Raw genomic sequence first — 24,126 nt, 5'->3', positions numbered from 1 at the left:
ACAGACACACACACAGGACACACACACACGCATACACACACACATGCACAGACACACACACGCACAGACACACACACACACACACACACAGGACACACACGCACACATAGGACACAGACACACACACACACGCGCACACATAGGACACACAGGACACACACACACATCATGTGTCTATTTCTCCATTTACAGTAGTATAATCATTTCAGATTTGTTTATGGGCTGGTATTACATGCTTTTAAAAGAGCACTTCCAGTTTGAATGGGAATACCGGGAAGATTGGTAGATTCTCAGGAAAATATTCAATCCTAACACACACACACACACACACACACACACACACACACACACACACCTCCTCCAGGCAGCGGGCCTCTTCCTGTGCGTTCTCCCGTGTGAACTCCTCCAGAGGGTACTTCAGTTTAGGGAAGGGAGCGATCGGCCAATCAAATGACGGCACATCCAACTTGTGGATGGCCTTGGAGTGCGTCGTTGCCAAGCAACCTGAAAACAGATCAGACACCGTGAGTTGTTGTTCTAAAGGAGTGGGGTAGTCCTACCCTCGTTCGAGCATCCTGATCTGGCAAGCTGACATTCTGTTACGCTACCGCAAAACTAAATGAGAGCGCAGGATGGTGGATCAGGATAGGGCAGTCCTACCCTCGTTCGAGCATCCTGATCTGGTGAGCTGACATTCTGTTATGCTACCGCAAAACTAAATGAGAGCGCAGGATGGTGGATCAGGATAGGGCAGTCCTACCCTCGTTCGAGCATCCTGATCTGGCGAGCTTACATTCTGTTATGCTACCGCAAAACTAAATGAGAGCGCAGGATGGTGGATCAGGATAGGGCAGTCCTCAGGATGGTGGATCAGGATAGGGCAGTCCTCAGAATGGTGGATCAAGATAGGGAAGTCCTCAGAATGGTGGATCAGGATAGGGAAGTCCTCAGGATGGTGGATCAAGATAGGGCAGTCCTCAGAATGGTGGATCAGGATAGGGAAGTCCTCAGAATGGTGGATCAGGATAGGGAAGTCCTCAGAATGGTGGATCAGGAAGTCCTCAGGATGGTGGATCAGGATAGGGCAGTCCTCAGGATGGTGGATCAGAATAGGGCAGTCCTCAGGATGGTGGATCAGGATAGGGCAGTCCTCAGAATGGTGGATCAGGAAGTCCTCAGGATGGTGGATCAGGATAGGGCAGTCCTCAGGATGGTGGATCAGGATAGGGCAGTCCTCAGGATGGTGGGTCAGGATAGGGCAGTCCTCAGGATGGTGGATCAGGATAGGGCAGTCCTCAGGATGGTGGATCAGGATAGGCAGTCCTCAGGATGGTGGATCAGGATAGGGCAGTCCTCAGGATGGTGGATCAGGATAGGGCAGTCCTCAGGATGGTGGATCAGGATAGGGCAGTCCTCAGGATGGTGGATCAGGATAGGGCAGTCCTCAGGATGGTGGATCAGGATTGGGCAGTCCTCAGGATGGTGGATCAGGATAGGGCAGTCCTCAGGATGGTGGATCAGGATAGGGCAGTCCTCAGGATGGTGGATCAGGATAGGGCAGTCCTCAGGATGGTGGATCAGGATAGGGCAGTCCTCAGGATGGTGGATCAGGATAGGGCAGTCCTCAGGATGGTGGATCAGGATAGGGCAGTCCTCAGAATGGTGGATCAGGATAGGGCAGTCCTCAGGATGGTGGATCAGGATAGGGCAGTCCTCAGGATGGTGGATCAGGATAGAGCAGTCCTCAGGATGGTGGATCAGGATAGGGCAGTCCTCAGGATGGTGGATCAGGATAGGGCAGTCCTCAGGATGGTGGATCAGGATAGAGCAGTCCTCAGGATGGTGGATCAGGATAGGGCAGTCCTCAGGATGGTGGATCAGGATTGGGCAGTCCTCAGGATGGTGGATCAGGATAGGGCAGTCCTCAGGATGGTGGATCAGGATAGAGCAGTCCTCAGGATGGTGGATCAGGATAGGGCAGTCCTCAGGATGGTGGATCAGGATAGAGCAGTCCTCAGGATGGTGGATCAGGATAGGGCAGTCCTCAGGATGGTGGATCAGGATAGGGCAGTCCTCAGGATGGTGGATCAGGATTGGGCAGTCCTCAGGATGGTGGATCAGGATAGGGCAGTCCTCAGGATGGTGGATCAGGATAGGGCAGTCCTCAGGATGGTGGATCAGGATAGGGCAGTCCTCAGGATGGTGGATCAGGATAGGGCAGTCCCCAGGATGGTGGATCAGGATAGGGCAGTCCTCAGGATGGTGGATCAGGATAGGGCAGTCCTCAGGATGGTGGATCAGGATAGGGCAGTCCCCAGGGTGGTGGATCAGGATAGGGCAGTCCTCAGGATGGTGGATCAGGATAGGGCAGTCCTCAGGATGGTGGATCAGGATAGGGCAGTCCTCAGGATGGTGGATCAGGATAGGGCAGTCCTCAGGATGGTGGATCAGGATAGGGCAGTCCTCAGGATGGTGGATCAGGATAGGGCAGTCCTCAGGATGGTGGATCAGGATTGGGCAGTCCTCAGGATGGTGGATCAGGATTGGGCAGTCCTCAGGATGGTGGATCAGGATAGGGCAGTCCTCAGGATGGTGGATCAGGATAGAGCAGTCCTCAGAATGGTGGATCAGGATAGGGCAGTCCTCAGGATGGTGGATCAGGATAGGGCAGTCCTCAGGATGGTGGATCAGGATAGGGCAGTCCTCAGGATGGTGGATCAGGATAGGGCAGTCCTCAGGATGGTGGATCAGGATAGAGCAGTCCTCAGGATGGTGGATCAGGATAGGGCAGTCCTCAGGATGGTGGATCAGGATAGGGCAGTCCTCAGGATGGTGGATCAGGATAGGGCAGTCCCACTCCTTTTGTATTCTATTGTATTTTTATTGAATAGTCAGGACAGTAGGGGAACAGCCAGGACAGTAAGGGAACAGACAGGACAGTAGGGGAACAGCCAGGACAGTAGGGGAACAGACAGGACAGTAGGGGAACAGACAGGACAGTAGGGGAACAGACAGGACAGTAGGGGAACAGACAGGACAGTAGGGGAACAGCCAGGACAGTAGGGGAACAGCCAGGACAGAAGGGGAACAGCCAGGACAGAAGGGGAACAGACAGGACAATAGGGGAACAGACAGGACAATAGGGGAACAGACAGGACAATCGGGGAACAGACAGGACAATAGGGGAACAGACAGGACAATAGGAGAACAGACAGGACAGTAGGGGAACAGACAGGACAGTAGGGGAACAGACAGGACAGTAGGGGAACAGACAGGACAGTAGGGTAACAGACAGGACAGTAGGGTAACAGACAGGACAGTAGGGGAACAGACAGGACAGTAGGGGAACAGACAGGACAGTAGGGGAACAGACAGGACAGTAAGGGAACAGACAGAACAGTAGGGTAACAGACAGGACAGTAGGGTAACAGACAGGACAGTAGGGTAACAGACAGGACAGTAGGGGAACAGACAAGACAGTAGTGGAACAGACAGGACAGTAGTGGAACAGACAGGACATTAGGGGAACAGTGGGATTCAGTCATGATGTTTACTAGGACAGGGTTGTGGTCCGAGGTGCTCCGGTTGGCGAGTGTTGTAGAAACAGCCGGATGGTCAGTCATGATGTGGTCGAGGATTTGATCTCCTCTGGTTGGAGTAACCACAATCTGTTGTAGGCCTAAGCAGCTTGCAAGCTGTCAGGACCAGCAACCAACATGACAGTTGTTTGGCTACCCAGCCAGTCTTCATTGAAGTCGCCCACCAGCATGACAGTTGTTCGGCTACCCAGCCAGTCTTCATTGAAGTCGCTCACCAGCATGACAGTTGTTCGGTTACCCAGCCAGTCTTCATTGAAGTCGCCCACCAACATGACAGTTGTTCGGCTACCCAGCCAGTCTTCATTGAAGTCGCCCACCAACATGAGAGTTGTTCGGTTACCCAGCCAGTCTTCATTGAAGTCGCCCACCAGCATGACAGAATGTGCACCAAACTCATTTTGGATTTCAGTGTCTAGGTCCTATGAGCAGCTTCTGGGAGTGTAGGGTGACTAGAAGCCATGTCTTTTAGGTCTTTGTGTGTCTCACGGTGGATGAGCGATTTCTTCCAACCAATACACTGCAAAGCCACCTCCTGATGAGGCAGGTCTGTTATGTTACTTTCATTCAACAATAAGATGTGTAAGATATTTAACCTTACTGACCCATTGTTCTGCCATGAAATCCACCCATAAATGACAGGATGCTGAAGTCTGGACAGCCAGGACTCTGAGAGAGAGAGAACAAGGGAGAGAGGAGAGGGGGGAGAGAGGAGAGAGAGGAGAGGTGGGAGGAGAGGGGGGAGAGGAGAGGTGGGAGAGAACAAGAGAGAGAGGAGAGGGGGGAGAGAACAAGAGAGAGAGGAGAGGGGGGAGAGAACAAGAGAGAGAGGAGAGGGGGGAGAGAACAAGAGAGAGAGGAGAGGGGGGAGAGAACAAGAGAGAGAGGAGAGGGGGGAGAGTGTTTTTAGTGTGGCTACTAAAGAATAGTCAAGAGGAACGTGATGATGAACACCGGTCATAGCCTGCTCTGATTCTCCACATCTTAACACACACACACACACAGACACACACAGACACACACACCAGATTATACTGCTCAGTTTATACACTGCCCCTCATCCCCTCCTTCCCCAATTCATGTGTAAATACCTTCCTGTATGATACTGATATTAACATGTTTATTCTACTGAGACTTTATGTTCCTATTCGTATCTTTTACAAGTTCTTATTGTTGTTGCATTGTCCAGAAGGAACCTGCCAGTCAGCATTTGATTGGACGACGTGTACCATGTGTTTCCTGTACATACCAGGAAGAAAACAGATTTCACCCACCTGGTTGATCATACAGGAGCTCACGTCTTCATCAGAGGGGATGTTGTGACCTCTCTCCTTATTCTGAGACAGGACAGACAGGCAGACAGACAGACAGACAGGCAGACAGACACAGACAGACAGACAGACAGAGACAGACGATATACTATGTTTCAATTGTGTCCAGTTGTATACAGTACATTTTGTAAATATATTGACTATATAACGTGGATTGTCTCAGCTGAACATGGTAGAGTTTCATCTATATTTTATATATATTCTGCTTATATTGAGTAGATATTGTGTATATAAATATATACACTGAGTGTACAAAACATTAAGAACACCTTCCTAATATTGAGTTGCACCTCCTTTTGCCCTCAGAAAAGTGTCAATTTGTCGGGGCATTGGACTCTACAAGGTGTCGAAAGTGTTCCACAGGGATGGATTCTGGCCCATGTTGACTCCAAAGCTTCCCACAGTTGTATCCAGTTGGCTGGATGTCCATTGGGTGGTGGACCATTCTTGGTACACACAGGGAAACTGTTGAGTGTGAAAAACCCAGCAGCGTTCCAGTTCTTGACACTCAAACTGGTGCGCCTGACACCTACTACCCTACCCTGTTCAAAGGCACTTGAATATTTTGTCTTGCCCTCTGAATGGCAACACATAGACAATCCATGTCTCAGTTGTCTCAAGGCTTAAAAATCCTTCTTTAACCAGGTCTCCTCCCCTTCATCTACACTGATTGAAGTGGATTTAACAAAGTGACATCAATAAGGGATCATAGCTTTCACCTGGATTCACCTGGTCAGTGTATATCATGTATGTCATGTATAACACCTGGTCAGTCTATGTCATGTATACCACCTGGTCAGTCTATGTCATGTTTAACACCTGGTCAGTCTATGTCATGTATAACACCTGGTCAGTCTATGTCATGTTTAACACCTGGTCAGTCTATGTCATGTATAACACCTGGTCAGTCTATGTCATGTATAACACCTGGTCAGTCTATGTCATGTATAACACCTGGTCAGTCTATGTCATGTATTACACCTGGTCAGTCTATGTCATGTATAACACCTGGTCAGTCTATGTCATGTATAACACCTGGTCAGTCTATGTCATGTTAACACCTGGTCAGTCTATGTCATGTATAACACCTGGTCAGTCTATGTCATGTATAACACCTGGTCAGTCTATGTCATGTATAACACCTGGTCAGTCTATGTCATGCATACCACCTGGTCAGTCTATGTCATGTATAACACCTGGTCAGTCTATGTCATGTTTAACACCTGGTCAGTCTATGTCATGTATAACACCTGGTCAGTCTATGTCATGTATAACACCTGGTCAGTCTATGTCATGTATAACACCTGGTCAGTCTATGTCATGTATTACACCTGGTCAGTCTATGTCATGTATAACACCTGGTCAGTCTATGTCATGTATAACACCTGGTCAGTCTATGTCATGTATAACACCTGGTCAGTCTATGTCATGTATAACACCTGGTCAGTCTATGTCATGTATAACCCTGGTCAGTCTATGTCATGTATAACACCTGGTCAGTCTATGTCATGTATAACACCTGGTCAGTCTATGTCATGTATAACACCTGGTCAGTCTATGTCATGTATGTCATGTATAACACCTGGTCAGTCTATGTCATGTTTAACACCTGGTCAGTCTATGTCATGTTTAACACCTCGTCAGTCTATGTCATGTATAACACCTGGTCAGTCTATGTCATGTATAACACCTGGTCAGTCTATGTCATGTATAACACCTGGTCAGTCTATGTCATGTTTAACACCTGGTCAGTCTGTCATGTTTAACACCTGGTCAGTCTATGTCATGTTTAACACCTGGTCAGTCTATGTCATGTTTAACACCTGGTCAGTCTATGTCATGTTTAACACCTGGTCAGTCTATGTCATGTATAACACCTGGTCAGTCTGTCATGTATAACACCTGGTCAGTCTATGTCATGTATGCCCTTCTTTGGACACTGTGTTAAAAACCCTCCAGGCAAGCTTCAATGCCATACAACTCTCCTTCCGTGGCCTCCAATTGCTCTTAAATACAAGTAAAACTAAATGCATGCTCTTCAACCGATCGCTACCTGCACCTACCCGCCTGTCCAACATCACTACTCTGGACGGCTCTGACTTAGAATACGTGGACAACTACAAATACTTAGGTGTCTGGTTAGACTGTAAACTCTCCTTCCAGACCCATATCAAACATCTCCAATCCAAAGTTAAATCTAGAATTGGCTTCCTATTTCGCAACAAAGCATCCTTCACTCATGCTGCCAAACATACCCTTGTAAAACTGACCATCCTACCAATCCTCGACTTTGGCGATGTCATTTACAAAATAGCCTCCAATACCCTACTCAACAAATTGGATGCAGTCTATCACAGTGCAATCCGTTTTATCACCAAAGCCCCATATACTACCCACCATTGCGACCTGTACGCTCTCGTTGGCTGGCCCTCGCTTCATACTCGTCGCCAAACCCACTGGCTCCATGTCATCTACAAGACCCTGCTAGGTAAAGTCCCCCCTTATCTCAGCTCGCTGGTCACCATAGCATCTCCCACCTGTAGCACACGCTCCAGCAGGTATATCTCTCTAGTCACCCCCAAAACCAATTCTTTCTTTGGCCGCCTCTCCTTCCAGTTCTCTGCTGCCAATGACTGGAACGAACTACAAAAATCTCTGAAACTGGAAACACTTATCTCCCTCACTAGCTTTAAGCACCAACTGTCAGAGCAGCTCACAGATTACTGCACCTGTACATAGCCCACCTATAATTTAGCCCAAACAACTACCTCTTTCCCAACTGTATTTAATTTTAATTAATTTATTTATTTTGCTCCTTTGCACCCCATTATTTTTTATTTCTACTTTGCACATTCTTCCATTGCAAAACTACCATTCCAGTATTTTACTTGCTATATTGTATTTACTTTGCCATCATGGCCTTTTTTGCCTTTACCTCCCTTCTCACCTCATTTGCTCACATTGTATATAGACTTGTTTATACTGCATTATTGACTGTATGTTTGTTTTTACTCCATGTGTAACTCTGTCGTTTTATCTGTCGAACTGCTTTGCTTTATCTTGGCCAGGTCGCAATTGTAAATGAGAACTTGTTCTCAACTTGCCTACCTGGTTAAATAAAGGTAAAATAAAATAAATAAAATAAAATGTTTAACACCTGGTCAGTCTATGTCATGTATGTCATGTATAACACCTGGTCAGTCTATGTCATGTTTAACACCTGGTCAGTCTATGTCATGTATAACACCTGGTCAGTCTATGTCATGTTTAACACCTGGTCAGTCCATGTCATGTATAACACCTGGTCAGTCTATGTCATGTATAACACCTGGTCAGTCTATGTCATGTATAACACCTGGTCAGTCTATGTCATGTATAACACCTGGTCAGTCTATGTCATGTATAACACCTGGTCAGTCTATGTCATGTATAAAACCTGGTCAGTCTATGTCATGTTTAACACCTGGTCAGTCTATGTCATGTATAACACCTGGTCAGTCTATGTCATGTATAACACCTGGTCAGTCTATGTCATGTTTAACACCTGGTCAGTCTATGTCATGTATAACACCTGGTCAGTCTATGTCATGTATAACACCTGGTCAGTCTATGTCATGTATGTCATGTATAACACCTGGTCAGTCTATGTCATGTTTAACACCTGGTCAGTCTATGTCATGTATAACACCTGGTCAGTCTATGTCATGTATAACACCTGGTCAGTCTATGTCATGTATAACACCTGGTCAGTCTATGTCATGTATTACACCTGGTCAGTCTATGTAATGTATAACACCTGGTCAGTCTATGTCATGTATAACACCTGGTCAGTCTATGTCATGTTTAACACCTGGTCAGTCTATGTCATGTATAACACCTGGTCAGTCTATGTCATGTATAACACCTGGTCAGTCTATGTCATGTATAACACCTGGTCAGTCTATGTCATGTTTAACACCTGGTCAGTCTATGTCATGTATAACTCCTGGTCAGTCTATGTCATGTATACCACCTGGTCAGTCTATGTCATGTATAACACCTGGTCAGTCTATGTCATGTTTAACACCTGGTCAGTCTATGTCATGTATAACACCTGGTCAGTCTATGTCATGTATGTCATCTTTAACTCCTGGTCAGTCTATGTCATGTATAACACCTGGTCAGTCTATGTCATGTATAACACCTGGTCAGTCTATGTCATGTATACCACCTGGTCAGTCTATGTCATGTATACCACCTGGTCAGTCTATGTCATGTATAACACCTGGTCAGTCTATGTCATGTATAACACCTGGTCAGTCTGTCATGTTTAACACCTGGTCAGTCTATGTCATGTATAACACCTGGTCAGTCTATGTCATGTATAACACCTGGTCAGTCTATGTCATGTATAACACCTGGTCAGTCTATGTCATGTATAACACCTGGTCAGTCTATGTCATGTATGTCATGTTTAACACCTGGTCAGTCTATGTCATGTATAACACCTGGTCAGTCTATGTCATGTATAACACCTGGTCAGTCTATGTCATGTTTAACACCTTGTCAGTCTATGTCATGTATAACACCTGGTCAGTCTATGTCATGTATAACACCTGGTCAGTCTATGTCATGTATACCACCTGGTCAGTCTATGTCATGTATACCACCTGGTCAGTCTATGTCATGTATACCACCTGGTCAGTCTACGTCATGTATAACACCTGGTCAGTCTATGTCATGTATAACCCCTGGTCAGTCTATGTCATGTTTAACACCTGGTCAGTCTATGTCATGTATAACACCTGGTCAGTCTATGTCATGTATAACACCTGGTCAGTCTATGTCATGTATAACACCTGGTCAGTCTATGTCATGTATAACACCTGGTCAGTCTATGTCATGTTTAACACCTGGTCAGTCTATGTCATGTATAACACCTGGTCAGTCTATGTCATGTTTAACACCTGGTCAGTCTATGTCATGTTTAACACCTGGTCAGTCTATGTCATGTATAACACCTGGTCAGTCTATGTCATGTATAACACCTGGTCAGTCCATGTCATGTATAACACCTGGTCAGTCCATGTCATGTATAACACCTGGTCAGTCTATGTCATGTATAACACCTGGTCAGTCTATGTCATGTATAACACCTGGTCAGTCTATGTCATGTATAACACCTGGTCAGTCTATGTCATGTATAACACCTGGTCAGTCTATGTCATGTATAACACCTGGTCAGTCTATGTCATGTATAACACCTGGTCAGTCTATGTCATGTATACCACCTGGTCAGTCTATGTCATGTATAACACTTTGTGACATCGGCTGATGTAAAAAAAAAAGAGCTTTAGAAATATATTTGATTGAAAGAGCAGGTGTTCTTAATGTTTTGTAGACTCAGTGTGTGTACTCACTCTGTACCAGATGAACATGGCTTTATATGCATTCTCATTGGAGCAGGATCCACAGGCCATGGTCTGAACACGGCTCATACCACTAGGAGCAACCTGGACAGAGGAGAGGGGAAGTGGGGAGGAGAGAGAAGGAGCATTGTGGATGGTATCCAGTCTACATTAGTGGGGTCCAGCTGGAATCACATCACTAGTTAGTTTCTGGTCTATTTAAATGGGGTCCAGCTAGTATCCATCACTAGTTAGTGTCTGGTCTATTTAAATGGGGTCCAGCTAGTATCCATCACTAGTTAGTGTCTGGTCTATTTAAATGGGGTCCAGCTAGTATCCATCACTAGTTAGTGTCTGGTCTATTTAAATGGGGTCCAGCTGGAATCACATCACTAGTTAGTGTCTGGTCTATTTAAATGGGGTCCAGCTAGTATCCATCACTAGTTAGTTTCTGGTCTATTTAAATGGGGTCCAGCTAGTATCCATCACTAGTTCGTTTCTGGTCTATTTAAATGGGGTCCAGCTGGAATCCATCACTAGTTAGTGTCTGGTCTATTTAAATGGGGTCCAGCTAGTATCCATCACTAGTTAGTGTCTGGTCTATTTAAATGGGGTCCAGCTGGAATCACATCACTAGTTAGTGTCTGGTCTATTTAAATGGGGTCCAGCTGGAATCACATCACTAGTTAGTGTCTGGTCTATTTAAATGGGGTCCAGCTAGTATCCATCACTAGTTAGTTTCTGGTCTATTTAAATGGGGTCCAGCTAGTATCCATCACTAGTTCGTTTCTGGTCTATTTAAATGGGGTCCAGCTGGAATCCATCACTAGTTAGTGTCTGGTCTATTTAAATGGGGTCCAGCTGGAATCACATCACTAGTTAGTTTCTGGTCTATTTAAATGGGGTCCAGCTAGTATCACATCACTAGTTAGTGTCTGGTTTATTTAAATGGGGTCCAGCTAGTATCCATCACTAGTTAGTGTCTGGTCTATTTAAATGGGGTCCAGCTGGAATCACATCACTAGTTAGTGTCTGGTCTATTTAAATGGGGTCCAGCTAGTATCCATCACTAGTTAGTGTCTGGTCTATTTAAATGGGGTCCAGCTGGAATCACATCACTAGTTAGTGTCTGGTCTATTTAAATGGGGTCCAGCTAGTATCCATCACTAGTTAGTGTCTGGTCTATTTAAATGGGGTCCAGCTAGTATCCATCACTAGTTAGTGTCTGGTCTATTTAAATGGGGTCCAGCTGGAATCACATCACTAGTTAGTTTCTGGTCTATTTAAATGGGGTCCAGCTAGTATCCATCACTAGTTAGTGTCTGGTCTATTTAAATGGAGTCCAGCTAGTATCCATCACTAGTTAGTTTCTGGTCTATTTAAATGGGGTCCAGCTAGTATCCATCACTAGTTAGTTTCTGGTCTATTTAAATGGGGTCCAGCTGGAATCCATCACTAGTTAGTGTCTGGTCTATTTAAATGGAGTCCAGCTAGTATCCATCACTAGTTAGTTTCTGGTCTATTTAAATGGGGTCCAGCTAGTATCCATCACTAGTTAGTTTCTGGTCTATTTAAATGGGGTCCAGCTGGAATCCATCACTAGTTAGTGTCTGGTCTATTTAAATGGGGTCCAGCTGGAATCACATCACTAGTTAGTTTCTGGTCTATTTAAATGGGGTCCAGCTAGTATCACATCACTAGTTAGTGTCTGGTTTATTTAAATGGGGTCCAGCTAGTATCACATCACTAGTTAGTGTCTGATTTATTTAAATGGGGTCCAGCTAGTATCCATCACTAGTTAGTGTCTGGTCTATTTAAATGGGGTCCAGCTAGTATCCATCACCAGTTAGTTTCTGGTCTATTTAAATGGGGTCCAGCTAGTATCCATCACTAGTTAGTTTCTGGTCTATTTAAATGGGGTCCAGCTGGAATCCATCACTAGTTAGTTTCTGGTCTATTTAAATGGGGTCCAGCTAGTATCCATCACTAGTTAGTTTCTGGTCTATTTAAATGGGGTCCAGCTAGTATCACATCACTAGTTAGTGTCTGGTCTATTTAAATGGGGTCCAGCTAGTATCACATCACTAGTTAGTGTCTGGTCTATTTAAATGGGGTCCAGCTAGTATCACATCACTAGTTAGTGTCTGGTCTATTTAAATGGGGTCCAGCTAGTATCACATCACTAGTTAGTGTCTGGTCTATTTAAATGGGGTCCAGCTAGTATCCATCACTAGTTAGTGTCTGGTCTATTTAAATGGGGTCCAGCTAGTATCCATCACCAGTTAGTTTCTGGTCTATTTAAATGGGGTCCAGCTAGTATCCATCACCAGTTAGTTTCTGGTCTATTTAAATGGGGTCCAGCTAGTATCCATCACTAGTTAGTTTCTGGTCTATTTAAATGGGGTCCAGCTGGAATCCATCACTAGTTAGTTTCTGGTCTATTTAAATGGGGTCCAGCTAGTATCCATCACTAGTTAGTTTCTGGTCTATTTAAATGGGGTCCAGCTAGTATCACATCACTAGTTAGTGTCTGGTCTATTTAAATGGGGTCCAGCTAGTATCACATCACTAGTTAGTGTCTGGTCTATTTAAATGGGGTCCAGCTAGTATCACATCACTAGTTAGTGTCTGGTCTATTTAAATGGGGTCCAGCTAGTATCCATCACTAGTTAGTGTCTGGTCTACTTAAATGGGGTCCAGCTGGAATCCATCACTAGTTAGTGTCTGGTCTATTTAAATGGGGTCCAGCTAGTATCCATCACTAGTTAGTTTCTGGTCTATTTAAATGGGGTCCAGCTAGAATCACATCACTAGTTAGTGTCTGGTCTATTTAAATGGGAGGAAGTCTGTCTACAGTAGTGGGGTCCAGCTAGTATCACATCACTAGTTAGTGTCTGGTCTATTTAAATGGGGTCCAGCTGGAATCCATCACTAGTTAGTGTCTGGTCTATTTAAATGGGGTCCAGCTAGTATCACATCACTAGTTAGTTTCTGGTCTATTTAAATGGGGTCCAGCTGGAATCCATCACTAGTTAGTTTCTGGTCTATTTAAATGGGGTCCAGCTAGTATCCATCACTAGTTAGTGTCTGGTCTATTTAAATGGGGTCCAGCTGGAATCACATCACTAGTTAGTGTCTGGTCTATTTAAATGGGGTCCAGCTAGTATCCATCACTAGTTAGTTTCTGGTCTATTTAAATGGAGGAAGTCAGTCTACAGTAGTGGGGTCCAGCTAGTATCACATCACTAGTTAGTGTCTGGTCTATTTAAATGGGGTCCAGCTGGAATCACATCACTAGTTAGTGTCTGGTCTATTTAAATGGGGTCCAGCTGGAATCACATCACTAGTTAGTGTCTGGTCTATTTAAATGGGGTCCAGCTAGTATCCATCACTAGTTAGTTTCTGGTCTATTTAAATGGAGGAAGTCAGTCTACAGTAGTGGGGTCCAGCTAGTATCACATCACTAGTTAGTGTCTGGTCTATTTAAATGTGGTCCAGCTGGAATCCATCACTAGTTAGTGTCTGGTCTATTTAAATGGGGTTTGTGTGTTGTGTGTTTAGTGTTGTGTGTGTGTGTTGTGTGTGTGTTTAGTGTTGTGTGTATTGTGTTGTTGTGTTGTGTGTGTCACTCACTGAGAGAAGGCTTTCTGCCAGCTTTTCTGGAAAGTTCTCTGGTGGCATGATCCCAAGAGCTGGCCTGTTCACAAACGCACTCTGAGAGGAGAAAGAGGTAAACATGGGGAACTCAGCAGGACTGTCAGATAAACCTGAGGAGAGATGTTCAACTCCAATGTCTTCTGATTGGTTTTCAATACCAGTTAGTGCTGAGAGATTCCATTTAGTTTGGGTCTTTCTCTGTGAGCTCATAGAGAGCAGCAAGGTATCTCTACCTGAAAGTACATGGTCTGACTCTCACTCTCTCCCCCTCCCTCCCCCTCCCCCCTCTCCTCTCTCTCCCCCCCCCCCCCCCCTCTCCCCCCCCCCCCCCCCTCTCTCCCCCCCCCTCTCTCCTCTCCCCCCCCCCCCCCCCCCCCCCCCCCCCTCCCTACCATATTGTTGGGGTTGGACATCACTTTAATGAGTGAGGGATGGTTGTATCCTGAAAGAGAAAATAAAGAGAAATATTACAATTCGTGTCACCACTTCATTATAACTAAACCATTTGAACCCAATGGAGTCAAACACAAGCTACAACCTAACCAACTATTGTAGTGTAGAAGACTGATTCCCACTGATGTAGCACATGAAACACTACAGTGTTTGAATCAGCCTTATATAAAGACCTGCATAGCAGTTCCAGATCCCACCACTAGGGGCCAGTACGAGAAGAGAGAACCCCTCAGACAGCAGGGCAAGAATCCACAAAGAGGCTCAAAGTAGAAGTGCTGATCTAGGATCTCAGGGCTCTCCAACTCTGTTCCTGGAGAGATACCCTCCTGAAACCTCTACAGGAACTGATACCCTCCTGTAACCTCTACAGGAACAGATACCCTCCTGTAACCTCTACAGGAACAGATACCCTCCTGTAACCTCTACAGGAACAGATACCCTCCTGTAACCTCTACAGGAACAGATACCCTCCTGTAACCTCTACAGGAACAGATACCCTCCTGTAACCTCTACAGGAACAGATACCCTCCTGTAACCTCTACAGGAACAGATACCCTCCTGTAACCTCTACAGGAACAGATACCCTCCTGTAACCTCTACAGGAACAGATACCCTCCTGTAACCTCTACAGGAACAGATACCCTCCTGTAACCTCTACAGGAACAGATACCCTCCTGTAACCTCTACAGGAACAGATACCCTCCTGTAACCTCTACAGGAACAGATACCCTCCTGAAACCTCTACAGGAACAGATACCCTCCTGAAACCTCTACAGGAACAGATACCCTCCTGTAATCCTCTACAGGAACAGATACCTCCTGTAACCTCTACAGGAACAGATACCCTCCTGTAACCTCTACAGGAACAGATACCCTCCTGAAACCTCTACAGGAACAGATACCCTCCTGAAACCTCTACAGGAACAGATACCCTCCTGAAACCTCTACAGGAACAGATACCCTCCTGTAACCTCTACAGGAACAGATACCCTCCTGTAACCTCTACAGGAACAGATACCCTCCTGTAACCTCTACAGGAACAGATACCCTCCTGTAACCTCTACAGGAACAGATACCCTCCTGAAACCTCTACAGGAACAGATACCCTCCTGTAACCTCTACAGGAACAGATACCCTCCTGAAACCTCTACAGGAACAGATACCCTCCTGTAACCTCTACAGGAACAGATACCCTCCTGTAACCTCTACAGGAACAGATACCCTCCTGTAACCTCTACAGGAACAGATACCCTCCTGTAACCTCTACAGGAACAGATACCCTCCTGTAACCTCTACAGGAACAGATACCCTCCTGTAACCTCTACAGGAACAGATACCCTCCTGTAACCTCTACAGGAACAGATACCCTCCTGTAACCTCTACAGGAACAGATACCCTCCTGAAACCTCTACAGGAACAGATACCCTCCTGTAACCTCTACAGGAACAGATACCCTCCTGTACCCTCCTGTAACCTCTACAGGAACAGATACCCTCCTGTAACCTCTACAGGAACAGATACCCTCCTGAAACCTCTACAGGAACAGATACCCTCCTGTAACCTCTACAGGAACAGATACCCTCCTGTAACCTCTACAGGAACAGATACCCTCCTGTAACCTCTACAGGAACAGATACCCTCCTGTAACCTCTACAGGAACAGATACCCTCCTGTAACCTCTACAGGAACAGATACCCTCCTGTAACCACTACAGGAACAGATACCCTCCTGTAACCTCTACAGGAACAGATACCCTCCTGTAACCTCTACAGGAACAGATACCCTCCTGTAACCTCTACAGGAACAGATACCCTCCTGTAACCTCTACAGGAACAGATACCCTCCTGTAACCTCTACAGGAACAGATACCCTCCTGTAACCTCTACAGGAACAGATACCCTCCTGAAACCTACAGGAACAGATACCCTCCTGTAACCTCTACAGGAACAGATACCCTCCTGAAACCTCTACAGGAACAGATACCCTCCTGAAACCTCTACAGGAACAGATACCCTCCTGAAACCTCTACAGGAACAGATACCCTCCTGTAACCTCTACAGGAACAGATACCCTCCTGTAACCTCTACAGGAACAGATACCCTCCTGTAACCTCTACAGGAACAGATACCCTCCTGAAACCTCTACAGGAACAGATACCCTCCTGAAACCTACAGGAACAGATACCCTCCTGTAACCTCTACAGGAACAGATACCCTCCTGAAACCTCTACAGGAACAGATACCCTCCTGAAACCTCTACAGGAACAGATACCCTCCTGTAACCTCTACAGGAACAGATACCCTCCTGAAACAGAGCCCTGGTCGATATATTGTTATTCTTAATGATCCTGGATCAGCAGTCTGACTCTGAGACACTGTGTGGATACAGGCCCTGAAGTTATAGAGCCTCATCATCCCAACCTACCACTTTTCCAACACACCTGGCTTCAAATACTATTCGATATTTTCAGAATACTTTTAGAATTCGCTTTAGCCTGCCTGGAGCGCCAGATGGGCGGGGTTTTTGTATTTTAGAGCCATTCTATTGGTCCGTTAAAGCCAGGCCACCGCAACCAAGCGAATAAATTGTATTTAAAATAGTGTTTGAACCCAGGTCAGTTAACACAAAGAATGTGGTTCTCTATGACAGCTGTTTTAGCCAGCAAAACTATACAACATGACATGCAGTCTGGCTTCATACCCAGATACTAGCATGAGGACTTCAAGCTTAGTGTAGAGTGAGGAAGCAAAGCAGGTAATACCATGGTTGCTCTTTGAAGGTTGTGATTGTGTGTGTACTTTGACGGAAAGTGCACCGGGTGTATGGCCACGGGGCTGTGTGTGTGTCTGGTCCAATACAGTGTGTGTGTGATCTCTGCCTCATGGCTTTATCTCAGTATTCCAGACTACTGTTACACCTCAGAGAGAGAGAGAGAGAGAGAGAAAGAGAGAGAGGGAGAGACAGAGAGACATTTAGAGAGAGAGAGAAATTGAGAGACAGAGAAATTGAGAGAGAGACAGAGAGAAATTGAGAGACAGAGAGAGAGAGAGACAGAGAGAGAGAGAGAGACAGAGAAATTGAGAGAGAAATTGAGAGACAGAGAGAGAGAGAGACAGAGAGAGAGAGAGAGACAGAGAAATTGAGAGAGAAATTGAGAGACAGAGACAGAAGGGGGTTATTGCAGGTCTTGTGATTATTTGAGAGGAAACTCAGACAGTGAAGGGGATGATTTATTTCAAATGGTTATGTAATTGCATTGGTCAAGGGCAGGGTCCTGTGTGTGAGTGGCCTGTGACAGGGTGAGTCATTGACCTGTCTCCATGCAGTCTGTTAGAGAGAAGCTGATTGGATAATATTAACAATAAATACTGTCAAACCCCTGGCCTCTGTGGCTGTCTGTGTATGTATGTGTGTGTGCGTGGGTGTCTGTGTATGTATGTGTGTGTGCGTGGGTGTCTGTGTATGTATGTGTGTGTGTGTGTGCGTGCCTGTGTGTGTATGCGTGTGTGTGTGCGTGCCTGTGTGTGTGTGTGTGTGTGTGTATGTGTGTGTGGGTCTCTATGTGTGTCTCAGTGCTAAACGCACCATCTCCCCTCTTATTAAACTGTCGCTGAGTTGTCACAGCGAGTTTACATCAGGACATGCTTCTGGTAACCCTAGCAACCAGGGCTATGTGTTACTATGGCAGCATTAGTCCCCTGAGAGAGAGAGAGAGAGAGAGAGAGAGAGAGAGAGACACAGAGAGAGATACAGAGAGAGAGAGAGATACAGAGAGAGAGAGAGATACAGAGAGAGATACAGAGAGAGAGAGAGATACAGAGAGAGATACAGAGAGAGAGAGATACAGAGAGAGATACAGAGAGAGAGAGAGAGAGAGAGAGAGAGAGATACAGAGAGAGAGAGAGAGAGAGATACAGAGAGAGATACAGAGAGAGAGAGAGAGAGAGATAGTACTGCAGTAGTACTGTAGACTACTTTATCACTGACCTCAACCCAGAGTCTCTCAGAGTGTTCACAGTCAGCCCACTGACACCCCTATCAGACCACAGAAAAATCACAGTCTACTTAAACAGAGCAATACTCAATCATGAGGCATCAAAGCCAAAGGAACTGAGTAACATTAAGAAATGCTATAGATGGAAGGAATGCAGTTTGGAATCCTACCAAAAAACAATTAGGCAACAACAAATTCAATCCCTCTTAGACAATTTCCTGGGTAAAACGTTCCACTGTAATAGTGAAGGTGTAAACTTGGCAGTAGAAAATCTTAACAGTATATTTGACCTCTCAGCTTCCCTATCAAATCTAAAAATCTCAAATAGAAAACCGAAGAAAATTAACAATAATGACAAATGGTTTGATGAAGAATGCAAAAATCTAAGAAAGAAATTGAGAAACCTGTCCAACCAAAAACATAGAGACCCGGAAAACCTGAGTCTACGCCTTCACTATGGTGAATCACTAAAACAATACAGAAATACACTACGGAAAAAGAAGGAACAGCATGTCAGAAATCAGCTCAATGCAATTGAAGAATCCATAGACTCTAACCACTTCTGGGAAAATTGGAAAACACTAAACAAACAACAACACGAAGAATTATCTATCCAAAATGGAGATGTATGGGTAAACCACTTCTCCAATCTTTTTGGCTCTATAACAAAGAATAAAGAGCAAAAACATATACATGATCAAACACAGATCTTAGAATCAACTATTAAAGACTACCAGAACCCACTGGATTCTCCAATTACATTGAAAGAGTTACAGGACAAAATAAAAACCCTCCAACCCAAAAAGGCCTGTGGTGTTGATGGTGTCCTCAATGAAATGATCAAATATACAGACAACAAATTCCAATTGGCTATACTAAAACTCTTTAACATCATACTTAGCTCTGGCATCTTCCCCAATATTTGGAACCAAGGACTGATCACCCCAATCCACAAAAGTGGAGACAAATTTGACCCCAATAACTACCGTGGAATATGTGTCAACAGTAACCTTGGGAAAATCCTCTGCATTATTATTAACAGCAGACTCGTACATTTCCTCAATGAAAACAATGTACTGAGCAAATGTCAAATTGGCTTTTTACCAAATTACCGTACAACAGACCATGTATTCACCCTGCACACCCTAATTGACAATCAAACAAACCAAAACAAAGGCAAAGTCTTCTCATGCTTTGTTGATTTCAAAAAAGCCTTCGACTCAATCTGGCATGAGGGTCTGCTATACAAACTGATGGAAAGTGGTGTTGGGGGTAAAACATACGACATTATAAAATCCATGTACACAAACAACAAGTGTGCGGTTAAAATTGGCAAAAAACACACACATTTCTTCACACAGGGTCGTGGGGTTAGACAGGGATGCAGCTTAAGCCCCACCCTCTTCAACATATATATCAACGAATTGGCGAGGGCACTAGAAAAGTCTGCAGCACCCGGCCTCCCCCTGCTAGAATCCGAAGTCAAATGTCTGCTGTTTGCTGATGATCTGGTGCTTCTGTCACCAACCAAGGAGGGCCTACAGCAGCACCTAGATCTTATGCACAGATTCTGTCAGACCTGGGCCCTGACAGTAAATCTCAGTAAGACCAAAATAATGGTGTTCCAAAAAAGGTCCAGTCACCAGGACCACAAATACAAATTCCATCTAGACACTGTTGCCCTAGAGCACACAAAAAACTATACATACCTTGGCCTAAACATCAGCACCACAGGTAACTTCCACAAAGCTGTGAACGATCTGAGAGACAAGGCAAGAAGGGCATTCTATGCCATCAAAAGAAACATAAATTTCAACATACCAATTAGGATTTGGCTAAAAATACTTGAATCAGTCATAGAGCCCATTGCCCTTTATGGTTGTGAGGTCTGGGGTCCGCTCACCAACCAAGACTTCACAAAATGGGACAAACACCAAATTGAGACTCTGCACGCAGAATTCTGCAAAAATATCCTCCGTGTACAACGTAGAACACCAAATAATGCATGCAGAGCAGAATTAGGCCGATACCCACTAATTATCAAAATCCAGAAAAGAGCTGTTAAATTCTACAACCACCTAAAAGGAAGCGATTCACAAACCTTCCATAACAAAGCCATCACCTACAGAGAGATGAACCTGGAGAAGAGTCCCCTAAGCAAGCTGGTCCTGGGGCTCTGTTCACAAACACAAACACACACTACAGAGCCCCAGGACAGCAGCACAATTAGACCCAACCAAATCATGAGAAAACAAAAAGATAACTACTTAACACATTGGAAAGAATTAACAAAAAAACAGAGCAAACTAGAATGCTATTTGGCCCTACACAGAGAGTACACAGCGGCAGAATACCTGACCACTGTGACTGACCCAAAATTAAGGAAAGCCTTGACTATGTACAGACTCAGTGAGCATAGCCTTGCTATTGAGAAAGGCCACCGTAGGCAGACATGGCTCTCAAGAGAAGACAGGCTATGTGCTCACTGCCCACAAAATGAGGTGGAAACTGAGCTGCACTTCCTAACCTCCTGCCCAATGTATGACCATATTAGAGAGACATATTTCCCTCAGATTACACAGATCCACAAAGAATTCGAAAACAAATCCAATTTTGAAAAACTCCCATATCTACTGGGTGAAATTCCACAGTGTGCCATCACAGCAGCAAGATTTGTGACCTGTTGCCACGAGAAAAGGGCAACCAGTGAAGAACAAACACCATTGTAAATACAACCCATATTTATGCTTATTTATTTTATCTTGTGTCCTTTAGCCATTTGTACATTGTTAGAACACTGTATATATATATAATATGACATTTGTAATGTCTTTACTGTTTTGAAACTTCTGTATGTGTAATGTTTACTGTAAATTTTTGTTGTTTTTCACTTTATATATTCACTTTGTATGTTGTCTACCTCACTTGCTTTGGCAATGTTAACACATGTTTCCCATGCCAATAAAGCCCTTGAATTGAATTGAATTGAATTGAGATACAGAGAGAGAGAGAGAGAGAGAGATATGCATGGAATCTGGTCCTTAACCTGCTAACTCCTACTGCATGTAATCTGGTCCTTAACCTGCTAACTCCTACAGCATGTAATCTGGTCTTTAACCTGCTAACTCCTACTGCATGTAATCTGGTCCTTAACCTGCTAACTCCTACAGCATGTAATCTGGTCTTTAACCTGCTAACTCCTACTGCATGTAATCTGGTCTTTAACCTGCTAACTCCTACTGCATGTAATCTGGTCCTTAACCTGCTAACTCCTACAGCATGTAATCTGGTCTTTAACCTGCTAACTCCTACTGCATGTAATCTGGTCCTTAACCTGCTAACTCCTACAGCATGTAATCTGGTCTTTAACCTGCTAACTCCTACTGCATGTAATCTGGTCTTTAACCTGCTAACTCCTACTGCATGTAATCTGGTCTTTAACCTGCTAACTCCTACTGCATGTAATCTGGTCTTTAACCTGCTAACTCCTACTGCATGTAATCTGGTCCTTAACCTGCTAACTCCTACAGCATGTAATCTGGTCTTTAACCTGCTAACTCCTACTGCATGTAATCTGGTCCTTAACCTGCTAACTCCTACTGCATGTAATCTGGTCCTTAACCTGCTAACTCCTACTGCATGTAATCTGGTCCTTAACCTGCTAACTCCTACAGCATGTAATCTGGTCCTTAACCTGCTAACTCCTACTGCATGTAATCTGGTCCTTAACCTGCTAACTCCTACTGCATGTAATCTGGTCTTTAACCTGCTAACTCCTACTGCATGTAATCTGGTCTTTAACCTGCTAACTCCTACTGCATGTAATCTGGTCTTTAACCTGCTAACTCCTACTGCATGTAATCTGGTCTTTAACCTGCTAACTCCTACTGCATGTAATCTGGTCCTTAACCTGCTAACTCCTACAGCATGTAATCTGGTCTTTAACCTGCTAACTCCTACTGCATGTAATCTGGTCCTTAACCTGCTAACTCCTACTGCATGTAATCTGGTCCTTAACCTGCTAACTCCTACTGCATGTAATCTGGTCCTTAACCTGCTAACTCCTACTGCATGTAATCTGGTCTTTAACCTGCTAACTCCTACTGCATGTAATCTGGTCCTTAACCTGCTAACTCCTACAGCATCTATTGATATCTGTATTGAGCCAATGTTGCCATTAGTTATATGTTAACTATCTATCTCCTTTAAATCATAGTCCACCTTCTCTCTGGGTAGAACCTTTAAATCTTAGTCCACCTTCGCTCTGGGTAGAACATTTAAATCTTATTCCACCTTCTCTCTGGGTAGAACCTTTAAATCTTAGTCCACCTTCTCTCTGGGTAGAACCTTTAAATCTTAGTCCACCTTCTCTCTGGGTAGAACCTTTAAATCTTAGTCCACCTTCTCTCTGGGTAGAACCTTTCAATCTTAGTCCACTTTCTCTCTGGGTAGAACCTTTCAATCTTAGTCCACTTTCTCTCTGGGTAGAACCTTTCAATCTTAGTCCACTTTCTCTCTGGGTAGAACCTTTAAATCTTAGTCTACCTTCTCTCTGGGTAGAACATTTAAATCTTAGTCCACCTTCTCTCTGGGTAGAACCTTTAAATCTTAGTCCACCTTCTCTCTGGGTAGAACCTTTACATATTAGTCCACCTTCTCTCTGGGTAGAACCTTTAAATCTTAGTCCAACTTCTCTCTGGGTAGAACCTTTAAATATTAGTCCACCTTCTCTCTGGGTAGAACCTTTACATATTAGTCCACCTTCTCTCTGGGTAGAACCTTTAAATATTAGTCCACGTTCTCTCTGGGTAGAACCTTTACATATTAGTCCACCTTCTCTCTGGGTAGAACCTTTACATATTAGTCTATTATATTCTATTATAGTCCTATTCAGAGAGATTCTCAACTAGAATAGCTACATTGTGTCCTTTCTCCACTTCCTGACAGTTCCATTAGGTTTCATAACATCACTGTAGAATGTTCTAAGTTAATAGGAGACATACTGTAGACACACATTTACATCATTAATGACTGCATGGAAATCCATCAGGACAGTCAAATATGCCGTGCACACACACACACACACACACACACGCACACACGCACTCGCACACACGTACGCACGCACTCGCACACACGCACTCGCACACACGTACGCACGTACGCACACACACACACACGTACGCACACACGTACGCACACACACACACACATACACACATGCACGCACGCACTGGCACACACACACACGCACGCACGCACGCACGCACACCACACACACACACTCGCACGCACACACACACACGCACGCACACCACACAACCACACACGCACGCACACCACACACACACAACCACACACGCACACACACACACACACACACAGACACCCTTATCCTCATAAACCAGATAGGACATGAATAAGTCAGCCCCTGAACAGATGGCTTCTCTCTCAGTCTCAGATAAGACAGAGTCCTAGAAACACTCCACACGCCCTACATGCCCCCTATGCCCTACATGCCCCCTATGCCCTACATGCCCCTATGCCCTACATGCCCCCTATTCCCTACATGCCCCCCTATTCCCTACATGCCCCCCTATTCCCTACATGCCCCCCTATTCCCTACATGCCCCCCTATTCCCTACATGCCCCCCTATTCCCTACATGCCCCCCTATTCCCTACATGCCCGCCTATTCCCTACATGCCC

At 44.9% G+C, this 24,126-nt stretch overlaps 1 protein-coding gene across 2 annotated transcripts in view; it reads right to left on the bottom strand.

Annotated features, from left to right (window-relative positions):
- LOC116362115 (4-aminobutyrate aminotransferase, mitochondrial-like) overlaps window positions 1-24,126 on the bottom strand; it is a 46,131-nt gene that overhangs the window by 8,925 nt on the left and 13,080 nt on the right. For both annotated transcript variants that reach the window (XM_031816406.1, XM_031816407.1), the window contains 6 exons: window positions 14,364-14,413; window positions 13,948-14,028; window positions 10,327-10,419; window positions 4,871-4,933; window positions 4,202-4,265; window positions 356-504 (listed from right to left, as the gene is read on the bottom strand). In XM_031816406.1, the coding sequence (XP_031672266.1) occupies window positions 356-504; window positions 4,202-4,265; window positions 4,871-4,933; window positions 10,327-10,419; window positions 13,948-14,028; window positions 14,364-14,413 (500 nt within the window). The remainder of the gene's footprint in view (window positions 1-355; window positions 505-4,201; window positions 4,266-4,870; window positions 4,934-10,326; window positions 10,420-13,947; window positions 14,029-14,363; window positions 14,414-24,126) is intronic.

This window comes from Oncorhynchus kisutch, unplaced genomic scaffold (genome assembly GCF_002021735.2).
Source record: "Oncorhynchus kisutch isolate 150728-3 unplaced genomic scaffold, Okis_V2 scaffold788, whole genome shotgun sequence".
NCBI lineage: Eukaryota > Metazoa > Chordata > Actinopteri > Salmoniformes > Salmonidae > Oncorhynchus > Oncorhynchus kisutch.
Note: the sequence above shows the minus strand (reverse complement) of the source record. Positions and strands in the feature narration are given on the sequence as shown.